This window comes from Macaca fascicularis, chromosome 1, assembly GCF_037993035.2.
Source record: "Macaca fascicularis isolate 582-1 chromosome 1, T2T-MFA8v1.1".
NCBI classification, from domain to species: domain Eukaryota; kingdom Metazoa; phylum Chordata; class Mammalia; order Primates; family Cercopithecidae; genus Macaca; species Macaca fascicularis.
The window spans coordinates 103,541,160-103,559,027 of NC_088375.1; the positions used below are offsets into that span (position 1 = coordinate 103,541,160).

At 42.7% G+C, this 17,868-nt stretch overlaps 1 protein-coding gene across 6 annotated transcripts in view; it reads left to right on the forward strand.

The window, feature by feature from the left end:
* The first annotated feature begins 1,702 nt into the window (after window positions 1-1,702).
* The window catches only part of FCRL5 (Fc receptor like 5), a 37,014-nt gene continuing 20,848 nt past the window's right edge, over window positions 1,703-17,868 (forward strand). For 3 of the 6 annotated variants that reach the window (XR_012428846.1, XM_005541366.5, XM_045399942.3), the window contains exons 1-8: window positions 1,703-1,884; window positions 4,719-4,739; window positions 5,949-6,203; window positions 7,721-7,972; window positions 8,253-8,537; window positions 9,661-9,939; window positions 13,421-13,699; window positions 16,857-17,135. Coding sequence is in view for 5 of the 6 variants with exons in the window: in XM_005541366.5 (XP_005541423.3) it covers window positions 1,854-1,884; window positions 4,719-4,739; window positions 5,949-6,203; window positions 7,721-7,972; window positions 8,253-8,537; window positions 9,661-9,939; window positions 13,421-13,699; window positions 16,857-17,135 (1,681 nt within the window). In the remaining variant the exon portion in view is untranslated. Of the gene's footprint in view, window positions 1,885-4,718; window positions 4,740-5,948; window positions 6,204-6,393; window positions 6,775-7,720; window positions 7,973-8,252; window positions 8,538-9,660; window positions 9,940-13,420; window positions 13,700-16,856; window positions 17,136-17,868 lie in introns of those variants that run through there. The other 3 variants (XM_074027005.1, XM_074027006.1, XM_045399936.3) reach the window with 3 other exon arrangements.

A 17,868-nucleotide genomic window follows, 5' to 3' on the forward strand; every position in this document is an offset into this window, starting at 1 on the left:
ATAGGGCTGGGTAAATTATCTATATTTACATTAAAAGTGAATATAAACACTCATACTATACACAAAAATCAATTGTAATGCTATTATAAATATAAAATAAATGGTAAAAAAAAAAAATAAAGTTTCTAGAAGATAACCTGGGAGAGTATCTTTATGATCTTGGAGTAGACGAACTTTCTTAGAAGGGATACAAAAATCTCTAACCATAAAAGAGAAGATTGATAAACTGGACTATGTCAAAGTTAGAATGGTTGTTCATCAAAAGGCACTATCAATGAGCAAAGAAGCAAGCCACAGACTGAAGGAAGACATTTGCAATACATATATCCAACAAGGGTTTATATTCAGAGTTTAAAATAGCTACAAAACAGGAAGAGAAAGACTGAAAGTTAAGAGAAAAATGAGGAAATATTTGAAGGAGATTGCACATAAAAAGGATATCTACATCACCAATTAGACTATGAAAAAATGCTCATTCTCAAATTCACCAGAGACATACAAATTAAAACCACATTGAGATAATTCTAGCAGAATGGCCAAATTTTACTAGATGACAATACAAATATCAGCAAGAATTTTAGAACAATGGTAACTCTCATACATTGGTTGGTGAGTGTGGTGGGAATTGGCGCAACCACTTTGGAAAATAATTTGGTAATACTTCCTAAACTGAATATATGCATACTTTATGAGCCAGGAATTCCACTCTTGGGTATATACCCAATAGAATTATGTGCACACATGCTCCAAGAAATGTATACAAGAATATTCATAGCAGCACTATTTGTTTTAGACCAAAAAGTAGGCAAAGACTCTGTGTTCCCTTTGAAATTCTCCTCTTGTACTTAGATGGATTAATCTCTATTCACTCCTGTAACCCCTGTATGATTTTCTTGCCTCAGGGTGCAGTGGGTCGGATGTGAGATAATATACCTAAGGTGATGTGCATTTGTAGATATAAAATTAAATGCCCCCTTAGGAAGACCAAGGTATGGGCCCAGAGAGAAAGGGTGGGAAATTATTTGAAACAAAGAAACTGGCACTCCTCATGGCAGCTGATGTCTTAGGAACCTCTGTTGATCCGTATACCAGGATGGAAACTTGACTTTTAGAAAATTATAAGAGCTATACATTCACATGGTAATTTTTTTAAAAAATCAAACAGTACAGAAATACATAAAATAAATTGTCTTCTTCCCACCTATTACTCCTCAAACATAATCAGTATTTTTGTGTGTACGTTCCAGGAAAAAAAAAAAAGTATACTTAAAAGAGTTGATGTACACATATATCCTATTTTTAATATTTACCCAATGGGATAATACTACAAAACCAATCTATATCTCACTTTTATTCTCTTCACATCAAACAAGGTGGTCTCGTCTTCTTGGCATGTTCAGATTTACCTTATTCTTTAATGATTGCTTGTCATTGTACGGAAGAATCAGAATATTCTTAAACAGTCTCCATATTGTGGTTTTTTGTTTTGTTTCCAGTGTGTAGGCAATAATGAATGCTACAATAAACGTTCTTATAGAACTCTCTTCAGATACTTTCTTCAGGGTAATTTCCCAATAGCAAAAATGTAGGGTCAAGGGTATTTGATTTTTTAAAACCTTAACTTTTTTTTTCTTTGATCATCGGACAGGAAACTCTGATTAGTAGCCGAAGATGGGTATTCCCACTTCCTTTTTTCTAATTCACTAATGTATTCTGCTGTTTTTGAGAGCGCAACTTCTCGGATGTGCTCCTTGGAGCTGGTGTGCAGTGTCCTGACTGTAAGATCAAGTTCAAACCTGTTATTTCTGAGAAAACTTCTCTTTTGATCTCAGCCCTTGGTGGTCCAGGTCTTCATGCTGCTGTGGGTGATACTACTGGTCCTGGGTGAGTAAAAGGGCTCACGATGGGACCTGGGTGGGGTCGGGACAGCTTCTCTCTCCACCACAGGCCTGGTCCTTTCTTTAGCACAGCCCCTGCTGAGAGAATTTTTCCTACATTAGGAGACTGTGTTTTTGAACTTGGCTCTGCAGCTCAGGGCTTTCTCTTGAGGCTGAAGAAAATGGCCACAGCTGGAAGGAATTTTCAGTCTTACAGAGTAGGAAGCCACAGTAACCACGACAGTTAAAATTTCATTTTTTTTTCTTTAAAAAGAACTTCATGAAGTCCAGAAAATGTTTCATGTTTGTTTGTTCATATCGTCTTATTCATAGAAGAGCCCACTGTCTTCTCTGTAGAGGAGATGTGTTTACTCTTTGTATGACAAGGCCAGATCCTGGTCCCGAGCATGAGAGGGCAAGATTTCTAACAAGAAAGACAGCTCTTTCTCTTGCACATAATTGCAAAACACTGCAGCAATGGGTTAAGAATATGGTGTGGAAGAGAGGGGTCGGTGGACAAAGCAAGGACAAGTCTAAAGCACATGACTTTCTCTTTGTCCCTGTGGGTGTGTATAAGTCTCTATCAACTCGTATGTGCAAACTGGTTGATTTTTACTAACGTTTAAATATTGGAATTAAATATGCTTATTTATTTGTTCAGCAAATGTGTTTAGTCATATCTACGCACAGTATTGTACCAGGTGCTGAACAATGAGAGTCCATAGGAGACACTATGTCTGTGTTCTGGAAGGTCATGACATAGAAAGGCTCCCAGCAAGGCCAATGTACTTTCAAGCAGCTATGCAACAAGATCCCAGTTAAGTAATTGTCCAGGCAAAGTTACCAATGAATGCTGTAGGCAGATAATAAACTGTATTCAAAATAGCTAGTGAAGACTTCACGAAACTTAGAGGTGAGTAGGAGCTAGAGGAGCAGAAATGGAGCAGGCATAATATAAGAAACGAGGACCCCAAAGTTGGAAGGTGCATGGACTATAATTCCTGAAGTAGGAACACATCTCAATTATGGCCCCACACATTGTGGGTAATGGCCAGGTCCTGAGCATGAGAGGGCAAAATTTATAACATGGGCTCTGGGGTCAAACAGGATCTAGGTTCAAAACTTCATCCCGCCACCTACTGGCTACCAGATTCCTGGTTTACAAAATGGGGTTAAACCTAGCACTTACCTCATAGGGTTATTGACATGGTTATATGAAATAACCTATGTAAATGCAGACCATATAGAAACCACTCACAAAAATACTAGCTTCATTTAAAACAATGCAAAGACCAAAGAAGCCAAAATATTCAGGTGAATGGTGAATAATTTGTTGTTCTCAGTAAAACACTTAAGTTTGGATAAGTCTCCAACAGCCTCATGTGGACGGGGATGATGTGTCTCTCACACACTCCTGGATTTCTATTGCCTTGCTCTGGAGCATGATTGGCATTCCAAAATTGTGTTGAATAAATAAATCAACCCATATGCAGAATATATATTCAATTGATAAACATGCCAGTTTTGTGTCCTCTCTCTCTTCATTACCCATTTCTCAAATCTCTATTCTTCTACCTCTATATTATTAACCTAGTTCTTTAATTAATTCATTATACAACAAAAATATATTTAGTGAATATTAAAGGAACATCTTTTATATGCCAGTCACTGTTATAGGTCTTGGAGGATATATGGTGAACGTAAGAAAAGTCCTAGATCTCATACAGCTTGCATTATAGAGAAGGGAAAATAAACAAGCAGATAATGAAGATAATTTTGGAAAAACACTCTGAAAAAAATTACACATTACCGTCTCTTGGGCTGAGTATCAGGTCTAAATAATCTGAGCCTCAGTTTATTGTTTAAAAATTAGGCATGATGATAATGAACCCTTGGATTCAATGATCTCATGAAAAGAGTATAGCCTGGAGTCTGGTGCCCAAGGAAGGCTTAATTCGCGTCCATAATCTTGCCCTGCCTTCTATTCAGTCTCCCTACTTCATATTATCCCATTAAATTCTGTCCACTGACAGAGTGCTCCATCAAAGTTTCAAATTCTAACCTTGTCTATCTCCCCTTGAAACCATTGCATGACTCCTTATGACTTTTATAATAAAATTAGAGCCACTTACTCAGGCCCTGCATGCTTCTCTTATCTTATTTCCCCCAACCCTCCCAACTCCTGAGCACCAATGTCATTTCTCCACCTCTGTGCCCTTTCTACTTTGATTACCCTCTGCATCGCCTCTTACCATACACAAATGCTAACATCCACCTGCAGACTCATGTTCTCACTCACAGTTTTGTGAAGTATCATCTCCTTCAGGTACCTTCAAGGATCCACCTATCCTGTTCAACACATGTACACACAAACACACACTCTACACACACACATATATCCTACACACTGGGCTAGGTGGCCCTTCTGCCCCCAACATACCCCATGTGTATTTCTGTTATTGCACTTACACCCTGTGTTATATTATTTTAAATCGTGTTTCTGTTTTTCCACTAGTCAACTTCTTGATGGCAGATATCATTTTTAAAATACATTGTAAAAGTCCAAATACCATGCCATCTATATGTATATAATGTATGTGTGTATATATATGTATGTATATATATCTGTATAGATGTGTGTATATATTTTTGTATATATGTGTGTGTGTATATATATGTGTATATATATATATATATACACACTTGATGAATAATTATTAGAGTTTTTAAATGAATTTTTTAAAGGGACAAGTAATACCTGCATGGGTTTAAAAAGGGAATTATCTTCTTCAAACAAAATAATCATGGTTCTGTGCTCATCTCTGGCTCTTATTTTTGCAGCTCCTGTCAGTGGACAGTTTGGTGAGTTCTCCTGTCTTTGACTCTTCAGCGTCTCTGGTTAGGAGTGTCTCTTCCTGATCAATAGAGAACATTTGTGACGGCTGCCTGAGATCTCTAATATCTCCTGTTTTCTCACTGAGGTCTGCAGGGATTTGAAAGTGATGCCTGGTTTTTTGGCATCTCCCAAGGGCCAGGAGAGCTCCATGGTCACCCTCTGACCCTCCCGGGGGGAAGGGGTGAATGCCCAAGCAGCTCCTGGCCTTTGCTAAGCCCTGCATTTACTGTTATTGCCAACAGATCCCATTTAGCCAGGCAGGACATCTTCAACTCCACGGCAAGTGTGCTGGACTCAGGATAGGATCCTCTCCCATCAGCAAGCCAGAAAAATCCCTGAAAACATCCCACTCTGCTGATGCCAGCAGGAATGCTCCATTCTCTGCAGCTTTGGAGTAAAATCCTCCTGGACATCCAACAACTGGGCCCTCACAAAAAAGAAAGGCACAGAAAGGGGAGAGAGGGGAGAAGACAAGTTATCTGCATCCCACATTTAATTAGTTCTGGCTCTTACTGCCGTTCCTTTGGCTCAGAGTGGATGATTGAGAACCCAAGAGTAGCAAGAACCCTCTACAACCCCTCTCCTTGTCCAAATCAGTGGTCCCAGCTGTAACCTTGTCCTAGTCACCTCTGGATGCCAGTGAGTGGCTTGCCCCTTCCTTGCTCTGCCACAATTAGCTATGATGGGGTTCTTCTGGGCACTTGAATCACCATCTACAAAATGAAGATGTTAGGTAAGTTGAGCTCTCGAGGCTTTCTCAGGGACAAATCCTAAGATAATATGATTTATTCTCTTAGGGAAAGTGCAAAATTGTGATTTTAACATCACCTTTGGAGTTTCTTATGAGTGTTTGAACATGATGAAATGGCAGCGCAGCATTGATTTTCTCTGGGACCCACTTCCATGTAAGGCTACTTAACTGTGATATTTGATGGTGAATCCTGCTGGTGTCACCCTTCTGAAATCATTTTGCCCATTGCCATCCCCTGGGCAATTTCTCCCTTGGGTGAGATGAGGGCCACTGGCTGACAGGGAGCTTTGAGCTATCAGTGACCCTCCCCGAGGACCTCTTTCAGATCCTCCAAACCCAGGTCCTTCAGGCTATGCAGCAGGAGGCCCTGAGGCTGGGCCTGCAGGTGCCTCCACCTCAGACTCCTTTTCTCTTTCCTCTTCAGTAAGGACATACAAGTCCATTATTTTCCTCCAGCCTCCATGGACCACAGTCTTCCGAGGAGAGAGAGTGAATCTGACTTGCAAGGGATTTGGCTTCTACTCATCACAAAAAACAAAATGGTACTATCGGCACCTTGGGAAAGAAATATCGAGAGAAACCCAAAAAAATACCCTTGAGGTTCAGGAATCTGGAGAGTACAGATGCCAGGCCCAGGGCTCCCCTCTCAGTAGCCCTGTGTCCTTGGACTTTTCTTCAGGTGAGAGAGCATGAAAGATGCACCAACTTTAGAAATCAATTCAGCCCATGTTTCTCTCTAGCTGTTATTACTGTTTCCCTCAGACCCTTCATGAGTGGACAATTTTATTTCACACTATGGTAAGACAGGGAGAGAGTAAAAAGCTCAGAATACAACCAGACAGGGAATGGAATTAGCTGCTTAATTTTAAACATTCAAATGAATAAAATTTTTACTTGAGTAGATTAATGTCTCTGCACCTGGGGTTCTTGAAGTTTGATTTGAGTGAGAAAGCCTGGGCAGCTTATCAATCATAGAGACACTCAGGACCTACCTATGCTTATTCAATCAAAATCTATAGAAGTGAGGTCCATTAATTTGCATTTTTTACAAGGTTCTCGGGTACCAGAAAGCCTGAGGACTAATTTATTTGAATGGTTCCTGAACAGTTTTTTGGTTTTGTTTTGTTTTGTTTTGTTTTTTGAGATGGAATCTCGCTCTGTCACCCAGGCTGGAGTGCAGTGGCGTTATCTTGGCTCACTGCAACTTCCGTCTCCCGGGTTCAAGCAATTCTCCCACCTCAGTATCCCTGGTAAGTAGGACTACAAGAGCCCGCCATCAGGCCTGGCTAATTTTTGTATTCTTAGTAGAGATGGGGTTTCCTCATGCTGCCCAGGCTAACGCTGAACTCTTGGGCTCAAGTGATCTGCTCACCTGGGCCTCTCAAAGTGCTGGGATTACAGGTATGAGCAACAGCACCCGGCCTCTGTGTCTAGTTTTAAGCCATATTATTTACTTGGAATAATAAGTGGCAGGAGAATTGTTCATACTTATGGGTACATAATGCATAGGTAGATAAATATACAGAGAAAGAAAGATAAAGGAAGAGACATTTCCTTTTTTGTCCTAAAGCCACGTGTTTTGAAGTTGAAGTTATATCATTTTTTAAGGTAGTGGGAGCAGTGTACCAGCAAGGAATAAATAAAATGCTTATACTCTTTGATTTAACAATCCCTCTCTTAAGAATTTACCTACTGAAACAACCATAGATGTACACCCCTGAAAATGGCAGACCTTGACATGGTTTAAAAAAAGAACAGTCATTAAAGAAATTACATTACTGCCAGTGAAGGAAAACTTTATGAACATTAAAAATCAGGTTCAATAGTGATACTAATGACATAGGAAAGTGTTCATAGCATAGTAAGTGGAAGTTATCAAATCTACAAATATTATTATTATTCCATAAAATAAATACACATGAGCTCTCAAGTACTTGAAAGTGGAAGAGAAAGCTGGAAAAACATATGCCAAAACGTGGGTGGTGAGATGATAGGTGATTTTACCTACATTTCTGCTTTTCACTTTTCTCGAGGTGTATGTGTTCATTTCTAAATCAGAAAAAAAGAAGTGATAATTATTTTAAGAGTTCTTTTTCCCAACCCATTTTTTTAAAAATAAAATCTTCTTGGAAAAACAATGAAAAGAAAGGGGAAACAATGGGATGCACCAAATAACTACTGTTGTGTTTCTCATAGCTTCGCTGATCCTGCAAGCTCCACTTTCTGTGTTTGAAGGAGACTCTGTGGTTCTGAGGTGCCGGGCAAAGGCGGAAGTAACACTGAAGACTACTATTTACAAGAATGAAAATGTCCTGGCATTTCTTAATAAAACAACTGACTTCCATATTTCTCATGCAAGTCTCAAGGACAATGGTGCATATCGCTGTACTGGATATAAGGAAACTTGTTGCCTTGTTTCTTCCAACACAGTCAAAATCCAAGTCCAAGGTAAGGCATTATTTTGTGAAGTGAGTTGGTCAAAAGGAGACTCCTTGGGGTCACAGAGATAGAACAGGAGGAAAAGGGTGGACTGGAATACCACTAAACTACAGGCCACGTGCCTGCAAGGACCAGAGCAAGTATAGTAGTGCTTTGGGCTGAAGGAAGCTAGGGATCAATGACATCCCTTTCTTTGCCTGCTTTTGGATGTGCTGCCGCTTGAAGTTTGTTTTTCTCCAGAGCACTTCCAGCCTCATTGCTCTAGGACTGTTGTGATTCTTCTCTCTAGAGTCATTTACACGTCCAGTGTTGAGAGTCAGCTCCTTCCAGCCCATCAGCGGGAGCCCAGTGACCCTGACCTGTGAGACCCAGCTCTCTCTAGAGAGGTCAGATGTCCCGCTCCAGTTCTGCTTCTTCAGAAATGACCAGATGCTGGGATCAGGCTGCAGCCTCTCCCCGAAGTTCCGGATTACTGCCATGTGGAGTAAAGATTCAGGATCCTACTGGTGTAAGGCAGCAACAATGTGTTATGACACCACATCTAACAGCTTGAGATCCTGGATACAGGTGCTGAGTAAGTGTTGGTGGAATCTGAGATTTGCTGCAGAGAGGGCTGGAAAAGTGGGACAGAGCTGCATATCAGCTTGGGTCACCAGTCTCTATAGAAAAAACTCATACCTGTGAGAATGGGAGTTGTGCAAGCAAAGAGACCTTTACTCTTATGGGCATCTTAAAAGAGTTTAGACCCAGGAAAATCCAAGAAAAGAAAGGTCTATTTTTTTTTCTTTCAATGCCATTAAATACAAGTCTTTCTTTTCTCTCACAGGCCTCTCTTCCCTGACATCATTTTTTTTCTTCTAGGCCCATAGGGATAAGCCATGGGCTGTGGCATAGCTCTCTGACTCTGGGGTACAGAGGGATCTGTTGTCCCAATTAACATTACTTATTGACAATAACCAATGTGAAAATTTCTGTAGGATACAAAGACAGGTTGCAACATCATAGTTACTCCAAATATGTAATTCTGGAGGTTTACCATTCCCTAGTTATGAGTATAAATATGCACCCCAGATTACATCACCTCCCTTACTAGTATACAGCACCATCCTTCCCCCAAAGCTATTGTGGTAGTTACAGTGATGAGGGAAAAACAGCTTCTGTAGAGCCCTGTGTCACCCCTCCACTCATGGCAAACTCCAGGCTCACTTCTAAGGAGACAATGTGATCATCACCAGAGTAGGAGTCAGGACACCAACTCTGGCCCTGGCTGGCCCTGAAAACAGCCTACACAGGCAGGTCTCCTCATCTCTCTCTGACTCAGTTTTCTCACCTGTAAATAAAGAATGTCAGTCTGGGCCAAGGGAGAGAGTAGGAGCAGGAGAAAAAGCTCTAGAAGACTATGCTAATCTTTAAGGAAAAACTACCAACGGCAAACAAATCCCTGAGGCCAATGCAAGTGAAGGAGAAATGAACAGGAATAGGAAAGAAGACTCATAATAATTGGGCACTCCAGGTGCAACGTTTCATAGTCATAGGGCAGAGGGAAGGAGCAAGAAGCAGGTGCAGGAAAGGGTGTGTGGTTCTGATGGCAGCAAGGTAAGGGTGGAGACTGGAGATTGGGCATTTGCATTGGCCATGCCTTGGAATCTACAGTAAGAGGCAAAAGCAATTCTTGACTAATTTTTTCTCTTGCTCAGTCCCCGCATCTCATCCTGTCCTCACTCTCAGCCCTGAAAAGGCTCTGAATTTTGAGGGAACCAAGGTGAAACTTCACTGTGAAACCCAGGAAGATTCTCTGCGCACTTTGTACAAGTTTTATCATGACGGTGTTCCCCTGAGGTACAAGTCAGTCCGCTGTGAAAAGGGAGCATCCATCAGCTTCTCACTGACTACAGAGCATTCAGGGAATTACTACTGCACAGCTGACAATGGCCATGGTGCCAAGCCCAGTGAGGCTGTAAGCCTGTCAGTCACTGGTAAGCCCTGGGTTCCTGCCAACCACCCACCCCTGGCCAAGAGTCCTGTCTCACCCCGCCCTTCAGAAATCAGCATGTACCTTCCAGTATCCTCGGTTTCTTTCTTGGGAAAACCTAATGTCCTCCTCCACTCTCTGGCTCACTGAACCAGCTGTCTGCCTCTTGAGTCTCGTTGCATTGCAATCTGGGTGTCTTCATACCCCTGCCTGATGGTGCAGTGGCTTTCTCTCCCCTGGTCACCAATTTCTGAGAAGCCAGGTGCTTTTCTTGTGCTTTCCACTTGTCCTCTGGCTCCCCAGATGCCTGATTTTCATTCACTATATTATTCTCAGTAAACACAGACTCAATTTCCAGGAGCACAGAGGTATCTCCTGTTCTGTTAATATCAGACATTAATCAATAAACCAGAGGCAAAGACAGGTAAGACACAAAGACAAGTCTCTGGATCATAGTTAACCCAGCATGTCCTTCTTGCTCAAGCCTTTTTTGGAGTTGATTGGGCAGTAGGTAAGAAAGGCACAGACAATGGTGGGCTTGGGGCAGGCCAGGAGAAAATTTCACCTCTGCTTGCTTGGCTTGATGCCCTCAGAGCTATTCAGGTACCAATTCAGCTGCCAATGAGTTATGACATCAAAAGGTTTCCATTGAGCTTTGGATCTCAGTTTTGAACCATCCATGCATGACTGAATGCCAGGTCCAATGTTGAAGGAGATAGTGTGATTTGGGCCTATACTGGTGACAGAGAGTCCAGTCTTGGTTGGGCCTGGAAGCAACATCAGTTTTCTCTCCTGTAAAACAATAATACCAGCTTGGAAGACAAGCAAGAATCCAGTGCCTCCCACAGGGATGTGTGAGATCATAAAGGAGAGGACCAGGGAACCCAGGGGGAGACATCAAATGACACAGAAAGAGAACAGTGTCCCTGACATTCAGAGGCCCAAGGAAAGTGGAGACAGTGACATCATGATCAAACATGCTCAGAGCTGTATCAAATTCTATTCAATGATTCATTCCTTCACCTAATAAATACTGATTGCATATATTCCGTGAACCAGACTGTACTGACATCTAAGGATGCATCTGAGAATATACTAACCTGGCCCTGCCCACACAGTTGGTACAGGCTAATAGCAAATGCAAACAAGTAATAGAGAAAACGTCAACCTGAGGATAGAAGTACCTGGTGGCTGCAGGAGCAGATGGAAAGGCAACCAATCTGAGTTGGGAAGTGAGAAAAATTTCTTGGAAGAGCTCATGTGTGAGTTGAGACCTGAGGATGAGTGGGAACATTTCAGGAGAAGAAGATTGTGGTGAGGGAGGGAGGTCATGATCCAGGAACTGGAGGGACAGTCAGCTCTTGGTGACTGTAGCACAGACTGAACAGTGGAGAAAGGTAGGATAAGGTTGCAGAGGAAGGTATGGTTAGACCATACTTAGAAGCAGAGTAAGGGCTTGGGCCATATTCTGCAAGGCAATCTGGGCCCCATGAATGGTTTAAATCTTGGGGAACACCTCCCTAGCAGCACAGTGAGGAACGAGTCATAGAGCAGACAGTTTGGGGAGCAGCCAGGAGTGAAGGGGAGGGCTCATCAAGAGAGTGTCCAGTTGGACAGCACTCCCAGGCCAGTCCCAGTGGACGAGATGGGACTTGAGAAGAGGCACTGTGAGAGTGTGCCCCACTGTCACCAAGGGCAGACTGTGTTCTAAGCAGAAGAGAGGGAGCCAGTTTGGATAAGGCAAAGCTAAGAGATGACGGAAGATAAAAACTGAGTCACATCCAGTGAATTTTGCCACAAAGTACTCTTTGGCAGACGACAGAGTAGAATCAGAATACCTCAGTTTGACTGCTGCCTCTTCACTTACTAGCTGTGTGACTCACCCACTTGGGTCCTCAGCATCTTCATCTGTGAAATAGGGACAACAATTGTACCCACTTCAATGAATTGCTTTGATGATTAAATAAGTGTCTCTCTATATATCAATACTTACAAATTACATCCAACAAATATACACACACCAGAACTTAAAGACACCATAGTGTCATTATAACAAACATCTATTTTATTATTTTTATCATTATCACAATAATTATATTCAGAAACATGAAAATCCACTGTAGTAGATTGTTGGGGATAAAATCCGAGTTGTAATAGACAAAGCATGCATATGAGATATGAGATAAAGAAGTAGAGATGTTAAAGGTAGGTCACTTCTTCCAGAAGACTGACTACAGAAAGGTGGAGAAACCGACTGTGAGGAACTTCAAATGCAAATGGGGTTGTTTTTCTATTGTCTGATGGTTTTTTTTTTAACATGGAGTGGGTTAAACACATGCAAATGGTGTTTGCAAGAAGCCAGTAGAGGTAAGAATGCTTTATCTAGGACAGAGGCAGGTGTGCACAGGATGAAGAGTCAGAAGAAAATCCCCCTAGGCAGGCCAAAGAGGGCTCTTCTATGGTCTCAGGGCACAGGATGGAGTGAGGAGCTGCTGTGGGTAAGGGTGTGATTCCGCTCCTGGAAAGACAAGGAAATTCTTCTTTGAGAGTAACATCTCTCCACAAGAGAGGCAGATCATACAACAAGGGGAACTGGGAGCGGAGAAAAGACAAGAGGTCTGGTGGAAAAGGAAGAGACAGGGAATGACTAGCAAGAGGACAGGGGAGCCGGTGAGAGCAGCCTGGGAAGTGGCTGGGTCACCCTGTGGGTGGGTGGAGCCTGGAGACTGTGGACTGGAGACTGAACATCTGCACTGGGGAAATGTTGAATCTGTGAACCAAAACCTATCTGAGACAGGTCTCAATCAATTTGGATAGTATATTTTGCCATGGTTAAGGATATGTGCCCCGGATTCAGCTCCCTGCCTTCTCCAAAGATGATTTTGAGGGTTTCAATATTTAAAGGTGAAAGGGCAGATACTGGAGAAAAAGGAAGACATTTTTTAAAAAGTATGTGTAGATAACAGACAAACAGTTGCATTCTTTTGAGTCTTTGATCAGCCTTTAGCAGAATACACAATTTACATGTGAGAGAGGGGCAGAGAAATAGTCAATGCTGTCTTCCTCTAGCCCAGTGAGTCTGCATTTTTAAATCAGGGAAACAATCAGATATGCATTTGTCTCCTATAAGCAGGGATGACTGAAAGTTCTGTCTTTTGTCCCGCACCTGTGAAAATCAGCTATCAATTTACATTGTTAGGGTAAAACAGAACCATTTAAAACAGAACCATTTTAGGGTAAAGATCTTGAGGCCCACAAAGAAATATTTCAGTGGACAAATTTTGAGGGAGGTATGTAGCTTTTTAAAAAGTCTTTGAAGTTATCTTATTAAGAAATAAAATAAAAGGCAGGTTTGCCTGAAACAGTTCTCAGCTTGACTTTTCCCTTTGGCTTAGTGATTTGGGGTTCCCAAGATTTATTTTCCTTTTACAAAATCTACAGCAAGCGGCAGAAACAAATCTTGACTAATTTTTTCTCTCTCTCAGTCCCTGTGTCCCGCCCTGTCCTCACCCTCAGCTCTGCAGAGGACCTGATTTCTGAGGGAGCCAAGTTGACACTTCACTGTGAAGCCCAGAGAGGTTCACTCCCCATCGTGTACCAGTTTCATCATGAGAATGCCTCCCTGGGGAATAGGTCGGCCCACTCTGCAGGAGGAGTGGCCATCAGCTTCTCTCTGACTGCAGACCATTCGGGGAACTACTACTGCACAGCTAACAATGGCTTTGGCCCCCAGCGCAGTGAGGCAGTGAGCCTCTCCATCACTGGTAAGCCCTGGGTTCCTGCCAATCACCCACCCCTGGCCGAGAGTCCTCTCTCACCCAGTCCTTCAGAAGTCAGCATGTACCTTCCGGTTTCCTCTGCTTCTTCTTTGGGACAACCTAATGTCCTCCTCCACTCTCTGGCTCACTGAACCTGCTGTCCACCACTTTCAGCCTTGTCTCACTGCAGCCTGGGTGCCTTCCTACCCCTGCCTCATGATGCAGCAGTTTTTTTTCCCTGCTCCTCAAATTCTGAGCAGTCAATTGCTTTTCTCGTGCTCTCCACTTGTCCTGTAGATCTGCCAGATGCCTGATTTTCATTCACAAAATTATTCTTAGTAGATATAGACTCAGACTCAGTTCCCAGGAGCACAGAAATGTCCCCTGTCTGATTAATATCAGACATCAATGAATAACCAGATGCAATATCATGTGAGACACAAAGACAAGTCACTGGATCATAGTTAACCCAACATGTCTCCCTTGCTCAAGCCTTTTTTACAGTTGATTGGGCAGTAGGTAAGAAAGGCACAGACCGCGGCAGGCTGGGAGCAGGCCAGGAGACAGCTTCACCTCCAGTTGCTTGGCTTAATGCCCTCACGGCTATTCAGGTAGCTGTCAAACAGTTATGACATCAAAAAGGTTTCCTTTGAGCTTTGGATCTCAATTTTGAACCATCCATGTGTGGCTAAATGGCCAGGTCCAATGTTGAAGGAGACAGTGTAATTTGGGCCTACATTGGAGACAGAGAGTCCAGTGTTGGTTGGGCCTGGAAGTGGTCTCAGTTTCCTCTCTTGTAAACCAATAATACCAGCTCAGAAGACAAGCAAGAATCCAGTCCCTCCCACAGGGATGCGTGAGATTATAAAGGAGAGGACCAGGGAACCCAGGAGGAGACATCAAATGACATAGAAAAAAAGCAATGTGCCTAACATTCAGAGTCCCAGGGAAAGTGGAGACAGTGACATCATGATCAAACACACTCAGAGATGTTTAAAGTCCTATTCAAAGACTCACTTCTTCACCTAATAAATACTGATTGCATCTATTCCATGGACCAGACTGTACTGACATCTAAGGATGCATCTAAGACTACACTAACCTGGTCCTGCCCACACAGTTCATAGGGGCTAATGGCAAAGGCAGACAAGTAATAGAGAAAACATCAACCTAAAGTTAGAAGCACCTGGTGGCTACAGGAGCAGATGGAAATGCATGCCAATCCGAGTTGGGAAGTGAGAAAACAATTCTTGGAATTTGAGATAAGACCTGAAGGAGAAGGGTATTGTGGTGAGGGAGGGAGGACACTTTCCAGGAACTGGAGAGGGGTCAGTTCTTGATGACTGAAGAAGCATAGACAGAACAGTAGAGAAAGGAAGGACAAGGTTGGGGAAGACGACATCATTAGAACCTACTTAGAAGCAGAGTAAGGGCTTGGGTCATATTCTGCAGGGCAATCTGGGCTCTATGAAGGTTTTAAATGTTGGGAAAACCACTCCAGCAGTACAGTGAGGAACAGGTCATAGAGCAACCTGTTTGAGGAGCAGCCAGGAGTGAAGGAGAGGGCCCAACAAGGGAGTGCCCAGTTGGACAGAACCCCCAGTCTAGTCCCAGTAGAGGAGATGGGACATGAGAAGGAAGGCCTCTGGCCGAGGGAAAAGGCACTCACTATGAGAGTGTGCCCCACTGTCACTAAGGGTAGAACATGTTCTAAGCACATGATAATGAGCCAGTTTGGATAAAGCAAAGCTAAGAGATGATGAAAGATAAAAACTGAGTCACAGCTGGGAGCAGTGGCTCGTGCCTATAATTCCAGCACTTTGGGAGGCTGAAGATGGGTGGATCACCTGAGGTCAGGAGTTTGAGACCAGCCTGGCCAACATGGTGAAATCCTGTGTCTACTAAAAATTCAAAAATTAGCCAGATGTGGTGGTGGTTGCCTGTAATGCCAGCTACTTGGGAGGCTGAGGCAGGAGAATCGCTTGAATTCAGGAGGCAAAGTTTGCAGTGAGCTGAGATCATGCCACTGAACTCCAGCCTGGGCGACAGAGTGAGACTCCATCTCAAAACAAAACAAAACAACACAACAAAACAAAACAAAAAAACTGAGTCACATCCGATTAATTTAGCCACAAAGTACTCTTTGGCAGGAGAACACAGACTAGAACCAGAATATCTGGGTTTGACTGCTGCCTCTTCACTTACTAGCTGTGTGACTCAACCACTCGTGCCTCAGTATTTTCATCTGTGAAATAGGGACAACAATAGTACCTACCTCACTGAATTGTTTTGATGATTAACTTAGTGTCTGTATACGTATAGATATTCACAAATTACATCTGACAAATATACACACACCAGAACTTAAAGGCACTATAGTGTCATTATAATAAATATCTTTTTTATTTTTATCATTATCATCATTACTACATTCATAAACATGAAAAATCAACTCTAGTAGATTATTGTGGGTAAAAACTGAGTTGTAATGGACAAAATGTGCATATGAGATATGAGATAAAGAAGTAGAGATGATAAACGTAGGTCACTTCTTCCAGAAGACTGTCCACAGAAAAGTGGAGAAACCGACTGTGAGGAACTTCAAATGTAAATAAGGTTGTTTTTGTATTGTCTGTTAGTTTTTCGTATATGGAGATAGTTAAACACATCAAAATGTAGTTTGGAAGAAGCCAATAGAGGTAAGGACTTCATGTCTAGGACAGAGGCAGGTGTGCACAGGTCAAGAGATGTAGGAAGTTCCCCCTTGGAAAGGCCAGGCGTGGCTCTTCCATGGTTGCAGGGAAGCCTGCATGGTTGCAGGAAGAAGTGAGGAGCTGGTGCAAGTGAGTCTGGTGGTGGCAAGACAAGGAATTTCTTCCTTGAAAGCATCATCTCCTCTGCAAAAGGGAGGCAGATCACACTACAAGCGGGGCCATGAGAGAAGAAGAGACTATTGGTCTGCTGGAAAAATGAACAGATAGGGAAAGACCAGCATGGCACATAGGGGAGCTGGTCAGAGAAGCCTGAGAAGTTGCTTGGCTGCCCTCCCGGGAGGCGAAGCCTGGAGACGCTGGACTGGAGACTGGGCATCTGCACTGGTCAAGTGTTGAAATCTACAGTAAGAGGCAAAAGAAACTCTTGACTCATTTTTTCTCTTCCTCAGTCCCCGTGTCTCGTCCTGTCCTCACCCTCAGCTCTGCTGAGGCCCTGACTTTTGAAGGAGCCACGGTGACACTTTACTGTGAGGTCCAGAGAGGTTCCCCACGAATCCTATACCAGTTTTATCATGAGGACGTGCCCCTGGGGAGCAACTCAACACCCTCTGTGGGAAAAGTGTCCTTCAGCTTCTCTCTGACTGCAGCACATTCAGGGAATTACTACTGCACAGCTGACAACGGCTTTGGTCCCCAGCGCAGTGAGGCGGTGAGCCTCTTTGTCACTGGTAAGTGCTGGGTTCCTGCCAATCACCCACCCCTGGCTGAGTTCTCTCTCACCCATTCCTTTAAAAATCTGTTTGCACTGTCCAGTTTCCTCCCCCAATCAACTTAATCCCCTTCTTGGCTTCCTCCTCAACTAACTAGCTGGGGTTCTCAGTCCTCATAAGTCCTGGCTCAGCCAGACCCCTAAAATAGCTCAGTAGATTCCCCAGCTTTTACCAAATGAATTTATTTATTGTATTTTCTCCTCATTACTTGTATGTTCTAACAGTATGCTGATTTTTCTTGAGGCACAGAGCATGTCCTACTTTTCCACTGACATTTACATATTAACTTAGCTACAAGCACAGTCTTGTAGGTAACTGTTGGTCAAGACCTTAAATTCTCCAAAGGATTTCCAATCTTATGGTAGATTTGGAGAAGTCTGCTTGTGAACAAAGGGGGAAATGGCTCCCTAGGAACCAGCTCCTCAAACTTCTGGAGTTTTTATGATCCCTTGTTTTCTAACCCGCTAAAATCAGTATCCTTTTATTGCATTATTTTAAAAAACTGTTGTTGAAGTATGACATACATTCAAGAAACGTGTGCAAGTTATATGTGTATGATTTGGTGTCTTTTTAGGAGCTAAGCTGCTTCTATTTTTACTTGAATCTTTGTTTAGTAGAAACTGGGGGAAAGTTTATTTTCTTTTCAGAGAATCAAAATGGTATGATAGAAAAATCTTGAGCCTGATGTGTC